This window comes from Bos javanicus, chromosome 5 (genome assembly GCF_032452875.1).
Source record: "Bos javanicus breed banteng chromosome 5, ARS-OSU_banteng_1.0, whole genome shotgun sequence".
Lineage (NCBI taxonomy): Eukaryota > Metazoa > Chordata > Mammalia > Artiodactyla > Bovidae > Bos > Bos javanicus.
This window is the reverse complement of record NC_083872.1, coordinates 103028012-103053113: the sequence shown is the minus strand read 5'-3', so window position 1 is coordinate 103053113 and position 25102 is coordinate 103028012. Positions and strand designations below refer to the sequence as shown.

Below are 25102 nucleotides of genomic sequence, written 5' to 3'. Positions count from 1 at the left end.
CAGGGGAGAGAAAGGCACTCATGATTTTTGATGAACCGTTTCTACCCCAGTCCCAGTGGTGGGACCCAGCTGTCAGGACTACGGAAGCAGGAGCTCAAAGGACCGTGTTGCTCATATAAGGAGATGTTGAAGATTCAGAAGCTCATTGGTGTCTGAGCTTCAGAAAGTGGCAGATGCAGCCTCTGATAGTGCCTGAAATGGTAAAAGGTGTCGCTATTGGCTCTCAGGAGGGAGGGTGTAAGGGGTGGTCTATATAGACCCCGGATGGCACCCTGACGCCTGCTCACAGGCTGATCCTGCAGCTGGGACTGTGACCCTGAGGACGTGGGGTCAGGATGGCTCTGGGCAGACACCTCTCCCTGCAGGGACTCTGTGTCCTCCTCCTTGGCACCATGGTGGGTGGTCAAGGTAAGAGCTGCCCCTCTGTCCTGGTTCACAGCAGGGGAGAGGACGCCTTGATGAAGGGAAAGGTGTCTGGAGTTGTGGAACCTGGCCTCAGTGTTTCTGACCAAAAAAGAACCATGCTGATGTGAATCCTGGTTCCTCTCCTGTGGGGGGGTGGTGTCCATTGGTCATAGTGGCAGATTTTACAGAGCTATGAAGTTTTGTCTGGATCGGGCTGGGTCAGCCTAAGTCCCCTCCATGGTGTCCCTTGTTTTCAGGGAGCTTCTAGGAGTCCCAGTGGCTCTCAGCGTGTGGAAGGTCCAGTGACTGAGCTCAGCTGGGACTCTGGGCTGTTTCCACAAGCTCCATGTGCCTGGTGTGTGAGCACTGCCCCTGGGTCCCTGTGTTTCCTGTGTCTTCGCTCCTGTAGGCTCTGTGATTGTGTGTGTGTTTGTGTGTGTATGTGTGCAGGTGAGGAGTGCGTGAGGGTGTGTGTGTGTGTGAGGGTATGAAGAAGTGTGTGTGTGAGTGTGTGAGGGTGTGTATGTGTGAGGGTGTACATGGGTGTGAAGAGTTTATGTGTTTGTGGAGTGTGTGAAGAGTGTGCAAGTGATGTATTAAGGTGTGTGAGGAGTAAGTGTGGGTGAGTGAGGGTGAGTGAGGAGTGTTTGAGTAGTGTGTGAGGCTGTGTGTGTGGGGGGAGTGTGTGAGCCTGTGTGTGTTTGTGTGTGTGTGTGTGTGTGTGTGTGTGTGAGGGAAGGTGGAGCCTGTCTGTGTGAGAGGAACAGAGTTGCTGAGCAGGGAGTGAGTCCGTTGGTCTGTGAAGCACACGGGGTGTCCACAGGGCTGGGTGTCATGGCTGCTGCATGTAACTGGATCAGAGATAATCATACACCTGCCTGCCTCTCTCTGGCTCCTCTCCCCCATCTCTCGGGCTCCCCTCTGCTTGTTGCCATGTCTGCCCAGCACTGGGCTCTGTGAGAGGCTCTGCCTGCTGGCCTCACCTGTTCCCACCAGGTGTCCATTAGGGAGCAGAGAAGCCTGCATCCAGGAGAGGGGACCTCTTGTCTGTTCAGTTCAGTTCAGTTCCATTTCTCACTGGTGTTTGACTCTGTGATCCCATGGACCGCAGCACGCCAGGCCTTCCTGTCCATCACCAACTCCCGGAGTCTACCCAAACTCATGTCCATTGAGTCGGTGATGCCATCCAACCATTTCATCCTCTGTCGTCCCCTTCTCCTCCCACCTTCTCTCTTTCCCAGCTTCAGGGTCTTTACAGATGTGTTAGCTCTTCACATCAGGTGGCCAAAGTATTGGTTTCAGCTTCTACATCAGTCCTTCCAATGAACGACTTGTCCCTCTGTTTGTAAAGATCAGTTGATGTGCAGCCCCACGTGTATAAGTTCCCAAGTCCCTGCCCCAGTTCCCATGACTCATTTCCTGATGTGCTGGGGACCTGGATGGTCCTTTCCCCTAGCAGGATCTGCTGTGACTCTGTAGGGAGCACTTCCTCTCATGTCCTCTCCTGTCCCTCACTCCCTGGGAGCTGCTTTCCCCTGAGTGAGGGTGGAGTATGTTACCAATCCTTCTGTCGTGGTCTGCAAGGTTTCTTTGGACAAATCTGCTGATGTCCTTATGGGAGTTCTCTTGGGTGACAGCATTGTTTTCTTCTCTTTAGACTTTTAGAATTCTCTCTTTCTCTTTGCATTTGAACAGTTTACTCTGTGAGTCTTGGATAAGGTTGTTTTGGATTGAAATTTTGGGGTGACTTATTAGCTTCTTGGACTTAGATGTCCAGACCTTTCCCCAGGTTTGGAAATTCGCAGCCTGTCTTTCTTTCTTTTTTATAATTATTTATTTTCAGCTGTGCTAGGTCTCCTTGCTGCATGTAGGCTTTCTCTAGCTGTGGGAAGCAGGGGCTACTCCTTGCTGCAGTGCACAGGCTTCTCACTGCAGTGGCTTCTCTTGCTGGAGACCACAGGCTCTAGGTGCACACGTTTCAGCAGCTGTGGTGCACTGGCTTAGTTGCTCTGTGGCATGTGGAATCTTCCTGGACCAGGGATTGAACCCATGTCCCCTACATTGGCAGGTGGATTCTTAACCACTACACCACCAGGGAAGTCCTCAGCCCTTAATTCTTTTCTCCTTCACTTCTTCTGCTATGACTCCGGTCCATACACTGTTTCTCTTTATAGGGTCTTTATATATAGGCTTTCTATATTCCTTTCATTCTCTTTTGGCTCCTCTATTTGGGTGCTTTCAACTAATCTTTCTTCTAACACATTGATTCTTGTTTCTTTTTCTTTCCCTTGGTCAATTCCCTGTTGTTGAATCTCTGTGTTGAATTCTTCAGTTTACTCATCATATTGTGTATGTTAAGTCACCTCAGTCATGTCTGACTCTTTGTGACCCTATGGACTGTAGCCCACCAGGCTCCTCTGTCCATAGGATTCTCCAGGCAAAAGTACTGAAGTAGGTTGCCATGCACTCCTCCAGGGGATCTTCCAGACCCCGGGATTGAACCCGAGTCTCTTGTATATCCTGCACTTGCAGACAGGTTCTTTACCAGTAGCGCCACCTGGGAAGCCCACTCACTTATTATTCAGCTTCAAAATATATGGTTGAAGAATTGAAGAAGTGAAAGTCACTCAGTCATGTTTGACTCTTTGTACACAGTCCATGGAATTCTTCAGGCCTTAGTGGAGTGGATAGTCTTTCCCTTCTCCAGGGGGTGTTTCCAACCCAAGGATCAAACCCAGGTCTCCAGCATGCAGACTGATTCTTTACCAGCTGAACCACAAGAGAAGACCAAGAGAAGACTGGAGTGGGTAGCCTATTCCTTCTCCAGCAGATATTCCTGACCCAGGATTTGAACCGGGATCTCCTGCATTGCAGGTGGATTCTTTACCAACTGAGCTATCAGATAATTGCAAAAATATCTGGTTAGTTCTTTTTTTATAAAAAATAGAGTCTTCTGATGCTGGGAAAGATTGAAGGTGGGAGGAGAAGGGGATGACAGAGGATGAGATGCTTGCATGGCATCACTGACTGAATGGATATGAGTCTGAGTAAACTCCGTGAGTTGGTGATGGACAGGGAGGCCTGGTGTACTGTAGTCCATGGGATCTCAGAGAATCAGACATGACTGAGCAACTGAACTGAAATGAACACTGGTGATGTCTCCATCTATGATGTTCCTACTAATGAAATCCTTTTTATATGCACAAACCAGAGTCATCTTATGACTTAATCACTAAAGTGACATCTGATCATGTTCGTCAAATTCCATTTGTTAGATGCGTGTTACTAGGTACATTGGAGTGTGGAATTACACAAAGACATGAACACCAGATGGCAGGAAAAACCAGGACATTTTAGAGCCTGTTACCCCAGCCCTCTGTTTCTGAGCTGGATGAGATGATTCCTATGGACAGGGAAGGAGAGGGAGGATTCCTCCCTGGATCCTGGGCCATGAGCAACTGAGATGGAGAAGCTGGGCCCTAAGTACCTTTGGGCACATCTACAGGGAGGGCAGCATCCAGAGTCTCTGAAGGCCTGTCCTCGGTGGTGTCCCTGGAGCTGGTTCTACAGGCTCCTGAGAAATACTTGGTGCCTCCCTTCCTGCTCCGTGGTCAGTGATGGTGCATTGGGGGTTTAGAGTTGGCCATGCTGGAAATGTTTATACAACAAGGTCAGGAAATACTATATCCCATGCACTGTTTTGCTCCTCAGAGAGCTAATGTTTTATATATTATACCACTCTAAGTCTCCTAAAATCTTTCCTGTCTTGTGTCTCTTTTGCAGTACTGGAGCTGAGGCTGAAGGATGGAGCCCACCGCTGTGAGGGGAGAGTGGAAGTGAAGCACCAAGGAGAATGGGGCACAGTGGATGATCTGAAATGGAGCTTGAAGGATGCATCTGTAGTGTGCAGACAGCTGGGGTGTGGAGCTGCCATTGGTTTTCCTGGAGGGGCTTATTTTGGGCCAGGACTTGGCCCCATTTGGCTTTCGTATACTTCATGTGAAGGGGTAGAATCAACTGTCAGTGACTGTAGGCATTCTAATATTAAAGACTATCGTAATTATAGCTATTTACATGACTGGGATGCTGGAGTGGTCTGCTCAGGTAAGTCCGTCTGGTTTGTGTGGGGATCTCTAGCAGGAAAAGCCTCTGTCTTATTACCAGAATGACTTGAGATTATGGATACAGCCTTTAGAACATACTTGGGTGAAGGGTCTTTGTGATGTGTCACAGGAGGCAGAGGTGAGGTCAAAAGTTTCATACAGATTAGCTTCTGGATTCGACCTCTGTGACCAGTCTCAGCATGGTAATTGTTCTGTATTCTTTGACATAATGGTCAGTAGGGTGTGGTTACATTGATGGGGGGGGGGTGTCATAGGAGAGTTGTAGGCAACAAGGTTTATTATCCTCATTGGTCCTAAACGTCAGAGTCACCACACTGCATCAGGTTGGTATGAGGGTGATGTGCCAATAGAACAGGCTCAACCAAGCAATGGTGACCCCAAAAGGGCATGTGAAGACCCATGGACAAGTGACCATACCCGAAGTCATGGTGCAGTTACACAAGGAAAAGGTGTGAGAGAAATTCAGTGGTGCATTTAAATGTCCCTAGGTCACAGTCAGAGGAGGCCAGACGTGGGACATGTGGCAGGGAAATCTCATCACACTGGTGTACCTGATGAATCAAGTGGGGAGCTCACACCAATTTGCAAGGATGTTGAGGGAGCAGGAAAATGAAGTCTTGAAGTTTACAACACAGCAACTGAAGTGCATCATGTATAAGAGGCAGTGAAGCTAAGAGTTCATGGGGTTCTCAAGGCAAGAATACTGAAGTGGTTTGCCTTTCCTTCTCCAGTGGACCATGTCTTGTTAGAACTCTCCACTAAGACATGGCATGGATCATAGTTTCATTGAGTTAGACAAAGCTGTGGTCCATGAACTGTGAACTTCCAGATGTTCAAGCTGGATTTAGAAAAAACAGGAACCAGAGGTTACATTGCCAACATCCGTTCGATCACTGAAAATGCAAAAGAGTTCCAGAAAAACATCTACTTCTACTTTATTGACTATGCCATAGCTTTTAACTGTGTGGATCACAACAAACTGGAAAATTCTTCAAGAGATGGGAATACCAGACCATCTGACCTGCATCCTGAGAAATCTGTATGTAGGTCAAGAAGCAACAGTTAGAACTGGACATGAACAAAAACTGGTTCCAAATTGGGGAAGGAGTACGTCCAGGCTGTATGGTTTGTCACCCTGCTTATTTAACTTATATGCAGAGTACATCATGAGAAATGTTGGACTGGATGAAGCACAAGTTGGAATCAAGATTGTCAGGAGAAATATCAATAACCTTAGATGCAGATTACATCACACTTATGGCCGAAAGCAAAGAACTAAAGAGCCTTTGATGATAGTGAAAGAGGAGAGTGAAAAAGTTGGCTTAAAACTCAACATTCAGAAACTAAGATCATAGCATCTGGTCCCATCACTTTCTGGCAAATAGATGGGGAAACAGTGGAAATAGTGACAGACTTTTTTTCTTTTGGCTCCAAAATCACTGCAGATGGTGACTGCAGCCATGAAATTAAAAGATGCTTGCTCCTTGGAAGAAAAGCTATGACCAACCTAGACAGCATATTAAAAAGCAGAGACATTTCTTTGCCAGCAAAGACCGATCTAGTTAAAATATGGTTTTTCCAGTAGTCCTATATGGATGTGAGAGTTGGACTATAAAGAAAGCTGAGCGCCAAAGAATTGATGCTTTTGAACTGTGGTGTTGGAGAAGACTCTTGAGAGTCCCTTGGACTGCAAGGAGATCCAACCAGTCCCTCCTAAAGGAAATCAGTCCTGGGTGTTCATTGGAAGGACTGATGCTGAAGCTGAAACTCCAGTACTTTGGCCACTTCATGTGAAGAACCGATTCATTGGAAAAGACCCTGATGCTGGGAAAGATTGAAGGTGGGAGGAGAAAGGGTTTACAGAGGGTGAGGTGGTTGGATGGCATCACCGACTGGATGGACATGAGATAGAGTAAACCCCGGGAGTTGGTGATGGACAGGGAGGCCTGGCATGCTGCAGTCCATGGTGTTGCAAAGAGTCAGACATGACTGAAGAACTGAACTGAACTGAATTGAAGCTAAGAGGACCTGATGTGACTCCTAAGAAGTACTCAGTGCTACCTAAGTGTGTTTGACCTATACCAAGGTGGATGCAGGAAAGACAGCAGTGAAACTAGGGTGTGAATGGGTGCTCACAGTGTTTGGTAGAGATGCTTCTAGTTGTTATCACAATTGCAGATTGGATGTCCAGGTTATTAATCACATCAGAACAACTGGACTGGAGGAAGATATTGTCAGTTATCACAGTGAATTCCCTAAGGTAGAGGGCTGGTCTTAGGATAGTAGCACCCCGTCTAATGGGATGGTGGGACAGGGGAGCCCTGAAGACATCTGCAGTAGGTCCTTAAGCCACAGCCAATCAGCTGTTGGGTGTTTATGTACAGGAAGATCATTGTAAAAGTGATCTTTTCTAATCTCACCTTCAGCAGATCTTTGATGATTCTAGTTGATGTCCTTAAGGAAACAATTCTTTTCCTTTTTAAAAAGTACTTTATGAGGTATGTCTGACATACAAAACTGCTTGATAAGTATGCATTTGTGAAACCACTACATCACTTATGTCATAAATCTATTCATCTCTTCAAAATGTTTTCTTCCATTCTCTTTATCATTCTTATTAAAAAAATTATTTTCAAGATGAATTTGAATTTTAGTTAGAAACTTTTGTTTTAAACAGACCTGTTTTCTGGCATCTTGAGTAGCCTTTCTCATTGTCACAATGTCATAATCATGGTTCCAACTGAAGATAAATTTGTGGAAATACTACAGGTGTCTCAACCATATTTTGATAAATCAGCATCTGAATGAAAATGGAGTGTGTGATGTTGAAACTTTATGTGAAATTAGAACTCCCAATGTTATCCTAAGAATACTGATGTCTTGATATTAATTCCAGTTAAGATATACTTAGAAGTAAAGAATTGGAAGTGCTCTGATATTTAACAAAGGTCTATCTAGTCAAGGGTATGATTTTCCAGTGGTCACGTATGGATGTGAGAGTTGGACAGTGAAGAAGGCTGAGTGCCGAAGAATTGATGCTTTTGAACTGTGGTGTTGGAGAAGACTCTTGAGAGTCCCTTGGACTACAAAGAGATCCAACCAGCCCATTCTAAAGGAGATCAGTCCTGGGTGTTCATTGGAAGGACTGATGCTAAAGCTGAAACTCCAATACTTTGGCCACCTCATGCGAAGAGTTGACTCATTGGAAAAGACTGATGCTGGGAGGGATTGGGGGCAGGAGGAGAAGGGGACGACAGAGGATGAGATGGCTGGATGGCATCACCGACTCGATGGACGTGAGTTTGAGTGAACTTTTGGAGTTGGTGATGGACAGGGAGGCCTGGTGTGCTGCGATTCATGGTGTTGCAAAGAGTCGGACACGACTGAGCGACTGAACTGCATTGATCTGAACTAATATTCAAACCCTGATTGTGGTTTGTACGCCCCAACTACCATTGCTCTAACTTAGACTCTCACATTTTTATGAACGGTTCCATGTTCCTTCTTTTTCTCTTTTTGTCACTAGTTTCCTCCTCCTGGTATGTTTTTTTTTTTTTTTTCTGTATTTTCAGACATATTTTAATGATGTGAAGATAAGTCAAAGTGGTGGTGGTGTAGCAGAAATAAGATTAGAATAGCATGTATTTTCATTATTTTAATCAAAACTCTTGGAGTTTCTTCTGCTCAACCTTAGGAGTCAGGTAAGGGAAAGAAATTTCAGCCTCAGTAGTGGATTGCTGGAAGTGAAGTACCGTGTTTAGGATAAATTTAGAGTGGAAACAAAGACCAGAGGAGAATGTAGAGAAGCTTGTTTGAAATAATGAAGAGATTTCATGGGGTTCAGGTGGAAGATCTGGGAGGGAACACACAAATTGTGAAGGACTGTGATGCAAGCGTTCCAAGTTCCTTCAGTCCTGTCCTACTCTTTGTGACCCCATGAACCATAGGATTCTCCAGGCACGAATACTGAAGTGGGTTGCCATTTCTTTCTCTAGGGGATCTTCCTCACCCAGGGATCAAACCTGGGTCTCCCGCATTGCAGGCAGAGTCTTGATTATCTTCTGAGCCACCAGGGACTACAGTACTGAAGTGCAAAATGGTGAGGGGATGAAGATGCAAGGATTGCAGGAGGGGAGGGTTGGAAAGATGCAGGTCAATTCGTACATTCACCACAGCCTCTGTGTTACATTTCCTTCCGTGCCCTCATTCCTTCCCTCCCTCTCTTCCTTTATCTTGCTGTGGGAGTCATTTCTCAGCTCTGTGGAAGTGCTAGCATTTGTAGCTGGCAGTTTTCTTAGTGAAAAACTTTTATAATATGGATTCTGTTTATTTAACAAATAAGTTTACTCATATTTTTCTCTTTTTTTGTATCAGATTTTGGTGAGTTGTGTTTCACAAGTAACGTGTTTTTAAGGACTTGGCCCATTTTACAAAAAATCTTCAAATTAGTAACACTGGTTCATATCTCATATCTTTACATGTTGGGAAGATCTACAATGATGTTCCTCCTTTTATTACTGGTGCTGTTAATGTGCTCCCTCTTTTTTTTAATTGGTTTGCTAGAAGATTATCAGTGTTAATGTTCTTTTTAAAAGAATCACTAATGGACTGTATTGATTTTCTTGATCGTGTATTTGCTTTCTTCTGAATTGATTTCTATGCTCAGTTTTCATTCCTCCTTTTCTGTCATGATTGTGGTTGCTTTTGTAGATTCTTGAAGTGGAGTCTTGGATCATTTCCTTCTGTTTCTATTTTTATTCTAATGTAATCATCAAGGAAGCATCAAGGTTCTAAATTTTCTTCTAAGCATCACTTTATTTTTAACCCACCAGTTTCAATACTATATAATTTCTTTTGGATTTTATTATCATAAAATGTTTCTTTTTCTCTGAATGAATTCTTTGTCTTATAGTCTGACTTTGTATGATATTAATTTAGATATTATATAGAGTTTTCTCTGATTTGTGTTTGCATGGTATGTAATTTTTACCTCTTTAATATGTTTCTGTGTTTATATTTAAACACATATAAGTTTGTAGACAGTATATTGTTTTGTCTTATTTTATCTGGTCTGATTATCTTGTTTTTTTTATTTGGAGTACTTTAATTATTTACAGTTAATGTTATTATTGATATAATTGGGTTTAAGTGTACTTGCCTGCTATTTGTCGGAGAAGGCAATGGCAACCCACTCCAGTACTCTTTCCTGGAAAGTCCCATGGACGGAGGAGCCTGGTAGGCTGCAGTCCACGGGGTCGCTAAGAGTCGGACACGACTGAGCAAATTCACTTTCACTTTTCACTTTTATACATTGGAGAAGGAAATGGCAACCCATTCCAGTGTTCTTGCCTTGAGAATTCCAGGGACCGGGGAGCCTGTTGGGCTGTCATCTCTGGAGTCGCACAGAGTCAGACACAACTGAAGTGACTTAACGGCAGTAGTAGCAGCAGCTGCTATATGTTTTATCTTTGTTCTTATTTTAATCTTCGAGTATATTTTATCATTTTAATTTAAATACTGTATTGGTTTATTAATTGTATCAGATTTTTAGGTGATTATAATGTTTAATTAAAAATTTTTTAAGTAATTTTTATTTGTTGCTGGCTGGGTCTTCACTGCTGCATGGGCTTTTCTCTAGTTGTGGAGATCAGAGGCTGCTCTCTAGTTGCAGGCATGAGTTTCTCATTGCAGTGGCCTCTCTTGCTGTAGTGCACAGGCTCTATGGTGCACAAGCTTCAGTAGTCATGGCCCCTGAGCTCTAGAGTACAGGCTCACTAGTTGTGGTGCACAGGCTTAGTGGCTCCCTGGTATGTGGGCTTTTCCTAGACAATGGATTGAACCCACGTCTCCTGCATTGTCAGGTGGAGTCTTCACCACTGAACCACCGGGAAAGCCCAATGTTGAATTATTAATCTTCAATTACATTTTACCTTGAAATGATATTATGTCACAACATGCAATGTCAGTCACTATACTTTTCTTCCACTTTCCTGTTCCTGTCGTTGGTGTTGTCATTGTCATACATTCTACTCATAAATTTATTATGAATCTTATAGTTTGTTGCTAATATTTTTGCCTTAAATCTTCTAATAGAGGATCAACATTTAGCACAGTCTCTATAGCTTCGAGAGGATCCATGTTTTCATCTGCTGTCATCTCCCTTTAGCTTGAAGAACTTTCTGAGGCAGTTTTGTGTAGTGTGTGTCTGGTGGCCTCCAATTCTATCATCTTTCATTTACCTGAAATAATTTTCATTTTCATTCAGTTTTGAAAAGTATTTTCATAGCTGATTCAATTTTAGGGTAACAAATGCCCAATCCCAGTACTTTAAATATGTTCTTACATTGTCATCTGACTTTCATTGCCTCCAACAAAACGTCAGTAAATAATACTTATCCTTTTTTTTCCCTGTATATAATGTGTCAAACTTCCCTGGCTGCTCTTAACATATTTTTGTTTGTTTATTTACCAATGAATTTCAGTAATTACATTGTCAAGTTTTCTGAGAATGGTTTCATTATCTTGTTTGGGGTTTGTTTAGTTTTTTGGATCAATGGGTTTACAGTTTTCAATAACTTTGGGAAAATGTCATTAATCTTTTCTTAATATTTTTCTGCACATCCCTTATTCTGAATCTCCAAATACACATATTTTATATATTTTTATATTATCCTACATGCCATTGAGTTTCCATTCATATTTTCTGCCTTTTTACTCTCTTTGGTTCAATTTAGATAGTCTCTACTGCTGTGTTTTACTTCCCAGTTCTTTTATTCTGCAATGTCTAGTCTCTTGTGTAATTAATCCAAATGTTCATTCCAATACTATATTTTTCAGTTTCAGAAGTCTCATTTGTTTATTTTTCCTAGTTTTTCTCCCTGTTTATTTTTATGCTTCATTAAGCATATTGATATTAGGGGTTTAAGGAGCTCTTCAGCCAATTCAATCATTTCTGTAATTTCTGAAGCTGCTTTAAATGATTGTTTTAAAAAATGTGTTATGGGTTACATTTCTCTCTTTTGGAAATTCTAATAATATTTTGGTTGGATTATGGGCATCACTAAGCAGTCCTTTACCAGGAAGAACTTCAGAAGTAAATAATCAGAACACACCCAGAAATCAGGGAATTGTACTTGATGAATTAAATAAAGTTTTTTCATTGGGTTATCATCATTCAGTTCAAAATGTGTTCCTTTGATGACCAAATGATGAACTTTTATTTTGGTTTTCCTCCTTTAGTTTCAAAACTTCCTTGATCCCCCCTTGAATGCCATATATCCCACCTACATCCTACTTCTTCAGCAGTAGCTACCCTTTCTGATTTTCTTTTCCATCCGTGTCTTTTAAAATGGTGTTTGCTTGTCTGAAGTGGGAAAAATGAGAAAGGATAGCAGTTTAGGTGGTAGATGGGAGGAGCAGAGGGTGATGTAGTATGCTAACAACCTATTCAACAAGTGTTTGCCACAAATATTTGCATATTTATCCGTATTGAGGCTTTTTCAACTTGGAACTCTCCAAATTATGGCTTGTTTGCTCATTTCCTCCTCCTTCTCCTTCTTCTTCCTCCTCTTTGGCAACATGCCATCTTCTTTTAGAATTGTAAAACATTCATGAAAGAAATTAAAGACAATATGATCAACAGAAAGTCATTCTGTGTTTCTGGCCTGAAAGAATTAGTATTGTTAAAATGCCTGTACTTCTCAAAGTGATCTATAGATTTAATGCAATTCCTATCTAAATAGCATTCTTTATAGAAATAGGAAAACAATGTTAAAATATGAGTGTGTGGTTTAATTTTTATAGATTCATGAATTCCTGTTTTGTGATCATTATTGAATTTTAGTTCCATTCCATTATGGTCATGTAAGATACTTGGAATTATTTTAATATTTTTGAATGTGTTAAGGATTATTTGTAACCTAGTCTGGAGACTATTCCAGGTGTACTTGAGAAGAATGCATATTTTTCTGTGGTTAGAGTTAGTACAATGATAGTACTAAAATCAATTATTATCAGCCCTTAGCATTTTCTATGAGTCCTGTTTGAGAAGAAAAACCTTTAATAGGAGATGATGTGGAAACTAAGCTATCTGGTAAACTCCCACTGATGGCACACTCTCCCCCAGATTCTTTGACAAATCCTAGGATTTCAAGAGAGATGGCTGGGACTCTCTCTCTCTATGACTCTCTGAGTTTTCTTAACTCATTTTCCTTCTCACTGAGGTCACTGAAGGAATTCATGAAATTTTTGGCATCAAAAAGTATCAGAAAGACAAGATGTGATGACTTAAACATGAATTAGTGATAATGTCCATATTTCTTCTCTGGAGCTGTCATGCATCTACAGGTTGGCATGCCCTCATCGATCCAGCCTCAGGACTTTCCTTAACCTAAGTCACTTGAGGACTAGCTTCTGGGAGAGAAAACTGGTCAGAATATTTGCCCCACAAGTCCCATGAAAGCTTCTAAGCTTGTCTGGATGCTAGGTCTCTAATCTTAGCCCACGTCCCTCTGGGTGGCTTCTGGTCTGCATATCTCCATGTTCAAGTTTAAGTGCCTGAATATTATACAGTGTCCTTGAATCTGTATATAGGTCCTAGGCTGGTAAGTGAGAAATTCACTTCTTCAACCAATGCTAAAACACGTGTTTCCCGTATTCAGCCATTCCAATGATCTGAATTGGGCTCTGTAGTTTCCAGGCTCCTAGACCAAGGAATTCACACTTCTAACCAGTCTCAAAGTGTATGTTCTTGGGATTCAACCATTCCAAACTGACCTTGTAATCCTTCTGGATTTTTCTTCAGAAACCTGCTCATGAAAATTCAATTATGACACTAACTGTCAAAGACTCTACATGCTCCACTCCTAAAACGAAAAACTTTCACTCCACTGCCTGTGATGTGCGGTTTCCAGTTGCCAAGTCAGTACCATGAACACTCACTGGTTTTGCTGTTGTTTCCTCTTAGGATTTGTGCGTCTGGCTGGAGGGGATGGACCCTGCTCAGGGCGAGTAGAAGTGCATTCTGGAGAAGCCTGGATCCCAGTGTCTGATGGGAACTTCACACTTCCCACTGCCCAGGTCATCTGTGCAGAGCTGGGGTGTGGCAAGGCTGTGTCTGTCCTGGGACATGAGCTCTTCAGAGAGTCCAGTGCCCGGGTCTGGGCTGAAGAGTTCAGGTGTGAGGGGGAGGAGCCTGAGCTCTCGGTCTGCCCCAGAGTGCCCTGTCCAGGGGGCACTTGTGACCACAGTGGAGCTGTTCAGGTTGTCTGTTCAGGTGAGATGCAGGTCACGTCTTTCACCTCTGTCAACAGCCTGTTCAGGTGAGAAAGTCATGTGATTATGCTGAAACTCTGTCTTCTTCTACCAGCATACTCAGAAGTCCGGCTCATGACAAATGGCTCCTCTCAGTGTGAGGGGCAGGTGGAGATGAACATTTATGGACAATGGATAGCACTCTGTGCTTCCCACTGGAGTCTGGCCAATGCCAATGTTGTCTGTCGTCAGCTTGGCTGTGGAGTTGCCATCTCCAGCCCTGGAGGACCACACTTGGTGGAAGGAGGTGATCAGATCCTAACAGCCCGATTTCACTGCTCTGGGGCTGAGTCCTTCCTGTGGAGTTGTCCTGTGACTGCTCTGGGTGGTCCTGACTGTTCCCATGGCAACACAGCCTCTGTGATCTGCTCAGGTAAGAGAGAGGAAATGGCTACTGGTACTCAGGATGCTCCTGGAGTGAAATGTCTCCAAGAGTAGAGAGTGAGGTTAAACGGGCTTCAAAGTCAGAGATTTTGTGGTGAAATATGGATCTTCTCATTGTTCATTCATTTTTCAGGTCAGGGTAAGAAGTGTGAAGGGGAATAATATATTTTTAAGCAGCATCATTGCTTACATAAAATCATAGAAAACAATGTAGGAGCAGTAAGTATAGATCTCACTATGAACCCCAACCCAGAGCAACAAAGAGAATGTCCCCAGCACCACAGTCACTGTCATCCCCAGTAACTGTGTCCTGTCTCCTTGATGGGGAAAAGCGCTTACCGAACGCCTACTAACATAGAGAGTTTTATCAATGTTTGAACTTTATATAAAATGGTCCTGTATATTTCATCTTTTGTATCTAATTTCATAGACTCAAAATTATGTTTGGGATTCACACATGATGTTGTATATTGTAGCACTTTATTTTTTTTTTATTACTGTAGAGTATGCTTTGAATGATCACATGGCCATGTACTGATCCATTCTACTGACAGTATAAATCTGAGTTATTTCCAGTTCTTGACTATTAAAAATATGATATTATAACTTACCATGAAAATGTCTTTGGATGCAAATATGTGTTACTTATTTTCCATGTTTAACCCTTGGTCTTTTATTTTCATTTTCTTAATCAAATGGTGTCCTTTGATGAACTCATTTCTTAATTTTATGTAAATATAACTTACCAACATTTTTCTGTACATTTAATGCTTCTTATATCCTTTAAAAAAGAATTTTGCCTACTCAAAGATCTTAAAAACATTCTCTAAGAGTATCTTATGGAAATTTTATTATATTTCTCTTGCATATTATTGTGCATTTCTTCTGGGATTGATATCTATGTAAGATAAGGGTCAGGTTTCATATGAACATCCAGTTGACTCAGAATCTTTTTCTGAAAAGACTCTTCCCCATGGCAGTGCTGCCTTTGTCATAAGCAGAAGAGCAATTATGTCTGTCTTTTTTGAGACTCTCTATTCTGTTCCATGTTATCATTTGTCTATCCTTGCACAAATACTACATTTTCTTTCTTTCTTTTTTTTTTAGTTTAAGCCAATCAACAAACTTTTAATAGTTTAATAACTTTAATAAAGAAATATGTACAAAATTGTTAAACAAGCATGAGTTCATACTATTTGTCTTGTTGTGCAATTTCCTTTTCTCACCTAGTATGGTAGAAGCATCTTTCTATAACAATTAAGTGTAGCTCAGCTTCATTCTTGTGAAAGGCAGAGTAGAATCTCACTGAATGAAGCCACAGCTTATATGACCCATCTTTTATTGATAGACATTTAAGTTTCCATAATTTTGCTATCGTAAAGAATGCTGCTTACTATTCATTGCTTTAGACTGCCAAGTCCATTCTTTAAGTACTGGGTCATTATCACTTGATTCACACCTAAGGCTCTGCTTCCTTCAAATGTGTCCTGCTTAATTCTGGTGACTTGCTTCACACACCTGCAAAAAATGGCGGTGTGACACTCTAGCTCCTTTTCTTTACTCATAGCCCTTTCTGTTCACATTCCCTCTGGCAGAGGTGTTCTTTGTAGGCGGCGACTACAGGCAGGATTTTCAAACCTCTGAAAAGAGCTACTTTTTAGTCCGAGGTGGATAAGAACCATTTATTCTGTAGGATCTTGATTCTCTCTTTGTCATACCATTAGCCTGCAATGAAATGTAGCACAAAAGGTACGAGACAGCAAAAGAGACACCGATGTATAGATCAGTCTTATGGACTCTGTGGGAGAGGGAGAGGGTGGGGAGATTTGGGAGAATAGCATTGAAACATGTATAATATCATGTATGAAACGAGTCGCCAGTCCAGGTTCGATGCATGGTACTGGATGCTTGGGGCTGGTGCACTGGGACGACCCAGAGGGAGGGGAGGGGAGGGAGGAGGGAGGAGGGTTCAGGATGGGGAACGCAGGTATACCTGTGGCGGATTCATTTCGATATTTGGTGAAACTAATACAATATTGTAAAGTTTAAAAATAAAATAAAATTAAAAAAAAAAAAAAAAGAATCCAACTGCCAATGCAAGAAATGCAGGTTTGATCCCTGGGTTGGGAAGATGCCCTGGAGAAGGAAATGGCACCCCACTCAAGTATTCTTGCTTGGAAAATCCCATGGACAGAGGAGCCTGGCAGGCTACAGTCCACAGGGTCACAAAAGAGTTGGACATGACAGACACTAAACTACAACATTATGCTAGACAACGAGGAGTACGTTTGGTAGAGTCAGATATCCATGCTGATTTTAGCAAAGTACACCTCAAGTGGGAGGAATAAACATATTTCCAGAATCTATGACTGAAGCTTTTGAAGGAGATAAATCATGAGAATTTGGAAGCTCTCAAAAGCATAATTCTAATCATGCATTTTCTTAATTATCATAACTTCGTAGTTGTTGTTCAATCGCTAAGTCATGTCTTACCCTTTGTGACCCCATGGACTACAGCACACCAGGCTTCCTGTCCTTCACTATCTCCCAGAGTTTCAAACTTTGTAGTTAGTCTGAATAATTTTAATATACAAGTTACTTTATATCAACTCCTGTAATATCATTGCTTTTCTTACCAACTGTGCTGTTCATTCTTGGTTGTTGTATTTTGTATGAATTTAGAAATCAGCTTGTCGTTTTCACCAGAAGAAAAGCTTAAGGGTATCATTGAGATTAGATTTAAAAATTTGAGAGTAGACATAGAAATTTGAGGATGATTGACACTGACAATGTTGAGTTTTCCAAATCATTGACATAATACATCCCTCCATTCGGTTAGATCCTGAATTTCAGAGGTTTTGCCTATCTTCTACTAGGATTTCATTTTTGATGTTATGAGTATTTTTGTGAAAGTGTCCTGGCAATGAATTCTCTTTGACTTGTTTTCATCTTTTAATTCTTTCAATTTTGATCTATGTTGAGATATAAAAGTGTTGGGAAAACAATATAAAAATTCCTTTATGACCTTTACCTGGGTTTCTAAATGTTAGTATCAATATTTTGCTTTAATCTGCGTGTGTGTGTCCTTCCTTCTCTCTTCCCCTTCTGCCCCATTTCTTCCTGAATATGTAAATTCTTTCTGAATTCAGTCGAAGACATGATGTTCCTTTATCCTTAGAACAGTTCTGGGAATTTCTTTCCAGACCAGATTTCAGTCAAGTCTTTAAATGACTTCAGCTCCAGGTGACATCTAATTGCAGCACTGAAAGACCCCACTGAAAGACTGCCAAACTGAGTTTTTTCTGATTAATGACCCAAAGTCATAGGCAAAATTAAGTACATACTTTTTCTTCAGATACTAAGTTTTACCTTTTCATGTTGACCAAATTGCCAACATCTGTTGGATCACAGAAAAAGCAAGGGAGTTCCAGAAAAACCTCTACTTCTGCTTTATTGACTATGCCAAAGGCTTTGACTTTGTGGATCACAACAATGTGTGGAAAATTCTTAAAGAAATGGAAATACTAGACCACCTACCTGCCTCCTGATAAATCTGTGTGCAGGTCAAGAAGCAACAGTTAGAATTGGACTTGGTACAGCAGACTGTTTCCAAATTGGGAAAGGAGTACGTCAAGACTATATATAGACACCCTGATTATTGAACTTATATGCTGAGTACATCACGTGAAATGCTGGGCTGGGTGAAGCACAAGCTGGAATCAAGATTGTCAGGAGAAATGTCAATAATCTCAGATAAGCTGATGACACCACCCTTATGGCAGAAAGTGAACAGGAACTGAAGAGCCTCTTGATGAAAGTGAAAGAGGAGAGTGAAAATGCTGGCTTAAAACTCAACATTCAAAAAACAAAGATCATGGTATCCAGTCCCATCATTTCATGGCAAATAGATGGGGAAACAATGGAAACAGTGACAGACTATTTTCTTGGGCTCCAAAATCACTGCAGATGGTGACTGCAGCCATGAAATTATATGATGCTTTCTCCTTGGAAGAAAAGCTATGACCAACCTAGACAGCATATTAAAAAGCAGAGACATTACTTTGCTGACAAAGGTCCATCTAGTCAAATCTGTGATTTTTCCAGTAGTTATATATGGATGTAAAAGTTGGACCATAAAGAAAGTTGAGCACCGAAGAACTGATGCTTTTGAACTGTGGTGTTGAAGACTCTTGAGAGTCCCCTGGACTGCAAGGAGATCAAACCAGTGGATCCTAATGGAAGTTAGTCCTGAATATTCATTGGAAAGACTGATACTGAAGCTGAATCTTCAATACTTTGGCCACCTGATGAGAAGAGCTGACTCATTGGAAAAGACCCTGATGCTGGGAAAGATTGAGGGCAGGAGGAAAATGGGATGACAGAGGATGAGATGGTTGGATGGCATCACCGACTTGATGGACATGAGTTTGAGCAAGCTCCAGAAGTTGGTGATGAACACGGAAGCCTAGCAAGCTGCAGTTAATTGGGTCACAAAGAGTTGGACATGACTGAGGGACTGAACTGAAGTGAACCAAGTTTTTTGGAAAAACTGCCATATAACAATATAACCAGAACTCTTGCTATATGACCTGAATTAATTGAAGAATATCCTCTCATTTTGCATTTTGATTTTTCTACTTTATGTTGAGCTAATGTGAGGCTACACTTATTCTTTAGTTCTTAATTTCAGCTGAGTTTTTCAGCTCTAGAAGTATTTCTTTTTGCTATCATTTCTCTGCAAAGATGCACATTTTGTCAATTAATTCCATAAGCACTTTAACCGTGGCTATATGTATTCTCGTCAGATAACTCTAGCAGCTGAAAACCCTGGGAAATTCTTTCTAATGTCTCCTTTTTCCTTTCCATTTTTCATGAGATCTATTTTATATAAGTGTTTGTTTTAAAGATATACATTGAAGAAATTGTAGAAATCCTTCAGAAAGAATTTTGTTTTGCTTTTACTTAGGGATATATTTGGGCTTCCCTGGTGGCTCAGATGGTAAAGAATCTGCCTGCAGTGCGGGAGACCTGGGTTTGATCCCTGGGTTGGGAAGATCCCCTGGAGGAGGGCTTGGCAACCCACTCCAATATTTTTGCCTGAAAAATGCTATGGGCAGATGATACTGGTGGGTTATAGTCCAAGGGGTTACAAAGAGTCAGACACGACTGAGCGACTAGCACAGCACAGGGATAAATTTAGGGATAAAACTTAACTCATTCTTACAGCAACACTTGGGTTAAAACAGAAATTGTGGTACTGTCAGAAGCAGAACTCTCCAGGGAGAAGGTGAACTCTAAGAGTATGATAACTTTAATGCTGGGTCACAGCTTTCATCTTAGGCTCCATCAGTGGTCATTATTTTCCTTAATTCAGTTTCCGGTTCTTCAACCCTTCCAGACTTCTGATCATTGTTGTTTCTTCAGGAAACCAGACCCAGGTGCTGCCCCAGTGCAACGACTCTATGGCAGAACCAGCAGGCTCTGCGGCCTCAGTGGAGAGCGCCCCCTACTGCTCAGGTAAGGGTCCCACAGGACAGAGACCCTTCTCAACCCTAGGGTCACTGCCCCATTGTCCCATTTCTCTCTCCTCAGACAACAGACAGCTCCGCCTGGTGGGCGGAGCCGGTCCCTGCGCCGGGAGAGTGGAGATCCTTGACCAGGGCTCCTGGGGCACCATTTGTGATGACGGCTGGGACCTGGACGATGCCCATGTGGTGTGCAGGCAGCTGGGCTGTGGAGAAGCCCGCAGTGCCACGGGGTCTGCTCACTTCGGAGCAGGATCAGGGCCCATCTGGCTGGACGACCTGAACTGCACAGGAAAGGAGTCCCACCTGTGGAGGTGTCCTTCCCGAGGCTGGGGGCGGCACGACTGCAGACACAAGCAGGACGCAGGGGTCATCTGCTCAGGTCTGTGCTGCACACTGTCCACAGGCTGGAGGAGGGGTGGGGCCCTGGAGGATGGGGGTCTGAGCGCTGAGGGAGAGATGCTGAAAGGACCAGAGAAGGAGGCTTCCTCCCATGAAGCCTGTCTTTCCAGCAGACTTGAAGATGGGGTCCTTTCACTTCCTTCTGCAGCAGCTGAGGATCTGGTCCTTTCTTCTAAGCAGTGTTTCCTGGGAGAGCCATTTCTTACAGTTTTTCTTGAAAGCAGGGCTCTCTCTCCAGTTATATACAAAAAATTTAAACCCACGGTACTAGTTTCTGTTTGCTTCCCTAACAGTTTACCAATTAGTGGTTTAAAACAGCATATATTTATTTCCTTACTCTTCTCTAACTTAGATGTCCAGCAGGGATCTCATTGGGCTGGGATCAAGGCTTCAGCAGGGCCGCATCACTTTTGTGGCTCTAGGGGAGAATCTGTTTCTTGCCTTTTCAAACTTCTTGAAACCACCTACATTCCTTCCTTCATAGCACCCTTCGTCCATTATCAGATCAGCTATGCTGCAGGCCTCCAACCATTATCTAGAGCCACATCTCTCTGTCTAGCCGGAGCTAAGAAAAGTATTCCGTGTTTAAGGATAGTGGATCTAAGGATGTGATTAGACTGGGCTCATACTGTTAATATATCATCTCACCATCCCGAGGTCCTTACCTTAATCACATCTGTAAATCCCTCTTGTCAGGTATGGTAACATATTCACAGGTTGTAGAGGTTGGGATGTGGCATTTTTGGATTAATTATTATCCCTGTCTCCCTAATATCCACATCACATCCCTTTGACACACTCTTTAAAGATTTTGTCAGGAAGTAGAATTCAGCTGCCCCTCCCTGACTAGCGCCCACAGTTTGGTCTTCCTCTCAGTTCATATCCACTACACCATTGTGGTAGAAATAGAAAGACAGACACAAATGGACAAAGTCAGTTAAAAGGGAGGCGATGTCAGTCTTGTCATCTAGTGGGTATCTCTTGAACAAGGTCAGAGATGAATGTTCACCATTTCTAGAAGAAAGGAAAACCTAGAACATCCAGCAAAGTTTTCACTGTGTCCTGTCTACTCCCCTTTCAACCTTAGAGTTCCTGGCCCTCAGGATGGTGAGCGAGGACCAGCAGTGTGTTGGGTGGCTGGAAGTTTTCTACAACGGGACCTGGGGCAGTGTCTGCCACAACCCCATGGAAGACATCACTGTGTCCATGATCTGCAGACAGCTTGGCTGTGGGGACAGTGGAACCCTCAACTCTTCTGTTGGTCTCAGGGAAGGTTCTAGACCCCGGTGGGTGGATGGAATCCGCTGTTGGAAAACTGACACCTCTCTCTGGCAGTGTCCTTCTGACCCTTGGAATTACACTTCATGCTCTCCAAAGGAGGAAGCCTATATCTCGTGTGCAGGTGACTTACTATTTCTGTGTGTCTGTCCCAACCCTGTAGGATGCAGTAAGATTTGATATTTTAAAATCTAAGTGATGAGTTTAATTTGGGTCCACAAAATGATATAAAGTGAAAATGTTAGTTGCTCAGTTGTGCTCTTTGCGACCATGTGGACTATAGCCCGCTAGGCTCCTCTGTCCCTGGGATTCTCCAGGCAAGAATGCTGGAATGGGTTACCATTCCCTTCTTCAGGGGATCATCCTGACCCAGGTATGAAATCGGGTCTCCTACACTGCAGATTCTTTACTGTCTGAGCCACCAGAGAAGCTTAAATGAGGTAAGAATGAAACTAATTTAATTCACATATTCCAACCTTGTTTGTTAAAATTTTTAATTGAGACGTAATTCTCATAACATTATATTAGTTCTAAGTGTAAAACATAGTGTTTATGTATTTGTACATATCAGTAAATCACCACACATACAGGAATATCCATCACCACATGCAGTTACAATTTTTTTCTCTTATGATCCCACAAGTAAGAATTTGCATGCTGCAACTAAGACCCAGCACAACCAAATAAATACTTAATTTTAAAAGAGAGTATTGTTTTCTTCAGGGCATCATGGTTTTTTATCCACATAAGGGCTTCCCTGGTAGGTCAACTGGTAAAGAATCTGCCTGCCATGCAGGAGACCCTGGTTTGATTCCTGTCTGGAAAATCCGCTGGAGAAGGATATGCTACTCACTACAGTATTCTTGGGCTTTCCTTGTGACTCAGCTGGTAAAGAATCTGCCTGCAATGTGGGAGACCTGGGTTTGATCCCTGGGTTGGGAAGACCCCCTGGAGAAGGGAATGGCTACCCACTCCAGTATTCTCGCCTGGAGAATTCCATGGACTGTATACTCCATGGGGTCACAAAGAGTTGGACATGACTAAGTGACTTTCACAAACACTATATGCAAAAATATTATCTTCTTTCCTATATTACTGTCTTAAGATATCTTTTATGACAATATTTTTTCTCCAGAATGTTTTAAAATTTCTTATTTATTCATAACTCTTTATAAACAAACATCACTTACTGTTTTTTTTTTAATATTTTTGTAAGGTTTTCCCCATATTTTACATATATTTTTAAGGTTGTATATGTGTATGGGTGGATTATGTGATCAAATCTGTAATGTTTTACTTTTTTGAATTCTGCCTTTAGTGCAATGTTTCAAACGCCATTCTTCATCTCAAAATAACATTGAATCAAGTTTTATTTTCTGCAAACAATTTAATAGTTCCACTAAAGAATATTCAAAACCTAATTTAAAATTTATTTATTTATCTGAATTTATTTTACTATATGTGATGTTGAAACATCATCACCAGATAGGAATTACATTTTAGATATGTAATATCTTAGCTCCATCACAAAATAAAAGCACATTGTTTCATGAGTTCATGGATATGACATCAAAAGTACAGGCAACAAAGCAAAATTAGACAAGTGGGGGTATAGCAAACTAAAAAGCTTCCACAGATCAAATGAAAGATCAACAGAGTGAAAAAGCAAGCTAGCACAAATTATATAAGGTATTAATTTCCAAAAATAAGGAACTCCTATAACCTAAGAGAAAAAAAAAACCCAACAAACTTAAAACCTAATAACTTAATTAAAAAATTGGCCAAGGGCTTGAATAGACATTTCTCTAAATAAGACATACAAATGGCAATAGGTATATTAAAAAATGCTTGACATTGTCAATCATCAGGGAAATGTAAATTAAAACCACAAAGAGATATCATCTCACACATGTCAGAATGACTTTTTTTTTTTTTTTAAGACATTTAGTGTTGGCAAGGCTGTAGAGAAATTAACACTTTATGTGTACTTATCCACATTAAATGTATAAATTGTACTAATAAAATATGTAATCCAGGGGTTAAATCTCTGGGCTTTCATTGTCATGGGTCCAGGTTCAATCCCTGACCTGGAAACTATGATCCCATGAGCAACAGCACAGCTAAAACACAAACAAACATCAGCACAAAAACTATGACGAAAAAATCTGTATGGTTTATACTGATGTCCCTTTTCATTCTTGGTATTGTCAACTTCATTTTCTCTCTGCTCTGCATTAGTATTGCTCAGTGTTCATCAATTTTCAATGAGCCGTGTTTAAAGGGTTTTCTTCTATATTTTCTACCTTATGCTCACTTCTTTGCCATTAATTTTTAAAATTTTTATTTTATTTTTAAACTTTACAATATTGTATTAGTTTTTGTTCCTTTTAAAATTAACCCCAACATTCTACATTGTTGACTTTCTCATCTAGTTTCTTAATTGGAAGCTTACTTTTTTTCACTTTCAGTCCTTCCTCTTCTATAAATTGAGGGTATAAATTTCCCTTAGGCACTACTTGAGTTTTATTAGAAGAATTTATCATACCATTATTTTGTGTTTATTATTATTTCACAATATTTTGTAAGTTTTAAATTTATTCCCAGACTCAGGTGGTGTTTGGAAGGATCTCGCTGAATTTCCCCAAATAGAAGTGGCTATAAATATTTTCTTATTAGTCTTAATTTTATTCCACTGTGTCCAGAGTAAATACTCTGTATGAATTCAAAGAGTGAAAGATTTTGTCCTATTACATGGTCATTTTGATAAAAGTTCCCAGTGCATATACAGTGATGTGAACTCTTGCATTGTTGGGTGTGTTGCTCTCTGTGTTACTTAGTTAAATGTGCTGATTATGTTGTTGTACATCTACTGTATTCTTCTTTGTTTTTTGTATGTTTGGTGTGCATGCTATTGAAAAAGATATGGTAATAAGCCCCATTTTTATTGTGATTTTGTCTATTTCTTCTTTTCACTCTGTCAAGTATGTTTCAAAGTTATGTTCTGTTACCTTTCTTGAATTTTGTTGTCTAAAATATCTTTATTAAAGGTGCATCTCATTATAATCATGAAAATTCCCTCTTTAATTCAATTCGTGTCTCTTGGCTTAAAGTCTACTTTCTGGGACATTGATATAGCTACTTCAGTTTTGTTACAGTTAGTACATTTTTTCCATCATTTACTTTCAACCATTCTTTGCTTTCATAATATAAGGTGGGCATTTTGCAAGTAACATTTGTGTCAATTTTGTTTTATCTTAATCCATTTACTGTAAATGCAATTACTGATATTGATGTGTTGGTATCTGCCATTTGTTTTTAATTGATCCACCTGCTTTATGTTCCTTTTTGTCTCCTTATTTTTCCTCCTTTTGTATTAAATAAATCTGTTATTATTCCAGATTTTCCTTTTTCCTTTTGATTTTCAGCAGCTTTACTAAGAGTGGGGGTTTTATACTCCTTCATTTATTTTTTTAAAAAGTTCTCTATTGTTATATCTTCAGATATTACTTCTGCAGTTCTGTCTCTCTGTATCTCTTCTCCCTCTCCTCCTCCTCTTTCTTCTCTTTCTCATCTCTCATCTTTCAGTTCAGTTCAGTCACTCAGTCATGTACGACTCTTTTTGACCCCATGAATCGCAGGACACCAGGTCTCCCTGTCCATCACCAACTCCTG

The 25102-nt window shown here is 41.2% G+C and overlaps 1 protein-coding gene across 1 annotated transcript in view; it reads left to right on the top strand.

Annotated features, from left to right (window-relative positions):
• The first annotated feature begins 280 nt into the window (after positions 1-280).
• LOC133248203 (antigen WC1.1-like) overlaps positions 281-25102 on the top strand; it is a 63254-nt gene continuing 38432 nt past the window's right edge. Inside the window, exons 1-7 of the mRNA XM_061418022.1 lie at positions 281-408; positions 4189-4509; positions 13495-13803; positions 13897-14214; positions 19650-19742; positions 19818-20132; positions 21240-21554. Of these exons, the coding sequence (XP_061274006.1) occupies positions 336-408; positions 4189-4509; positions 13495-13803; positions 13897-14214; positions 19650-19742; positions 19818-20132; positions 21240-21554 (1744 nt within the window). The 5' untranslated portion in view covers positions 281-335. The remainder of the gene's footprint in view (positions 409-4188; positions 4510-13494; positions 13804-13896; positions 14215-19649; positions 19743-19817; positions 20133-21239; positions 21555-25102) is intronic.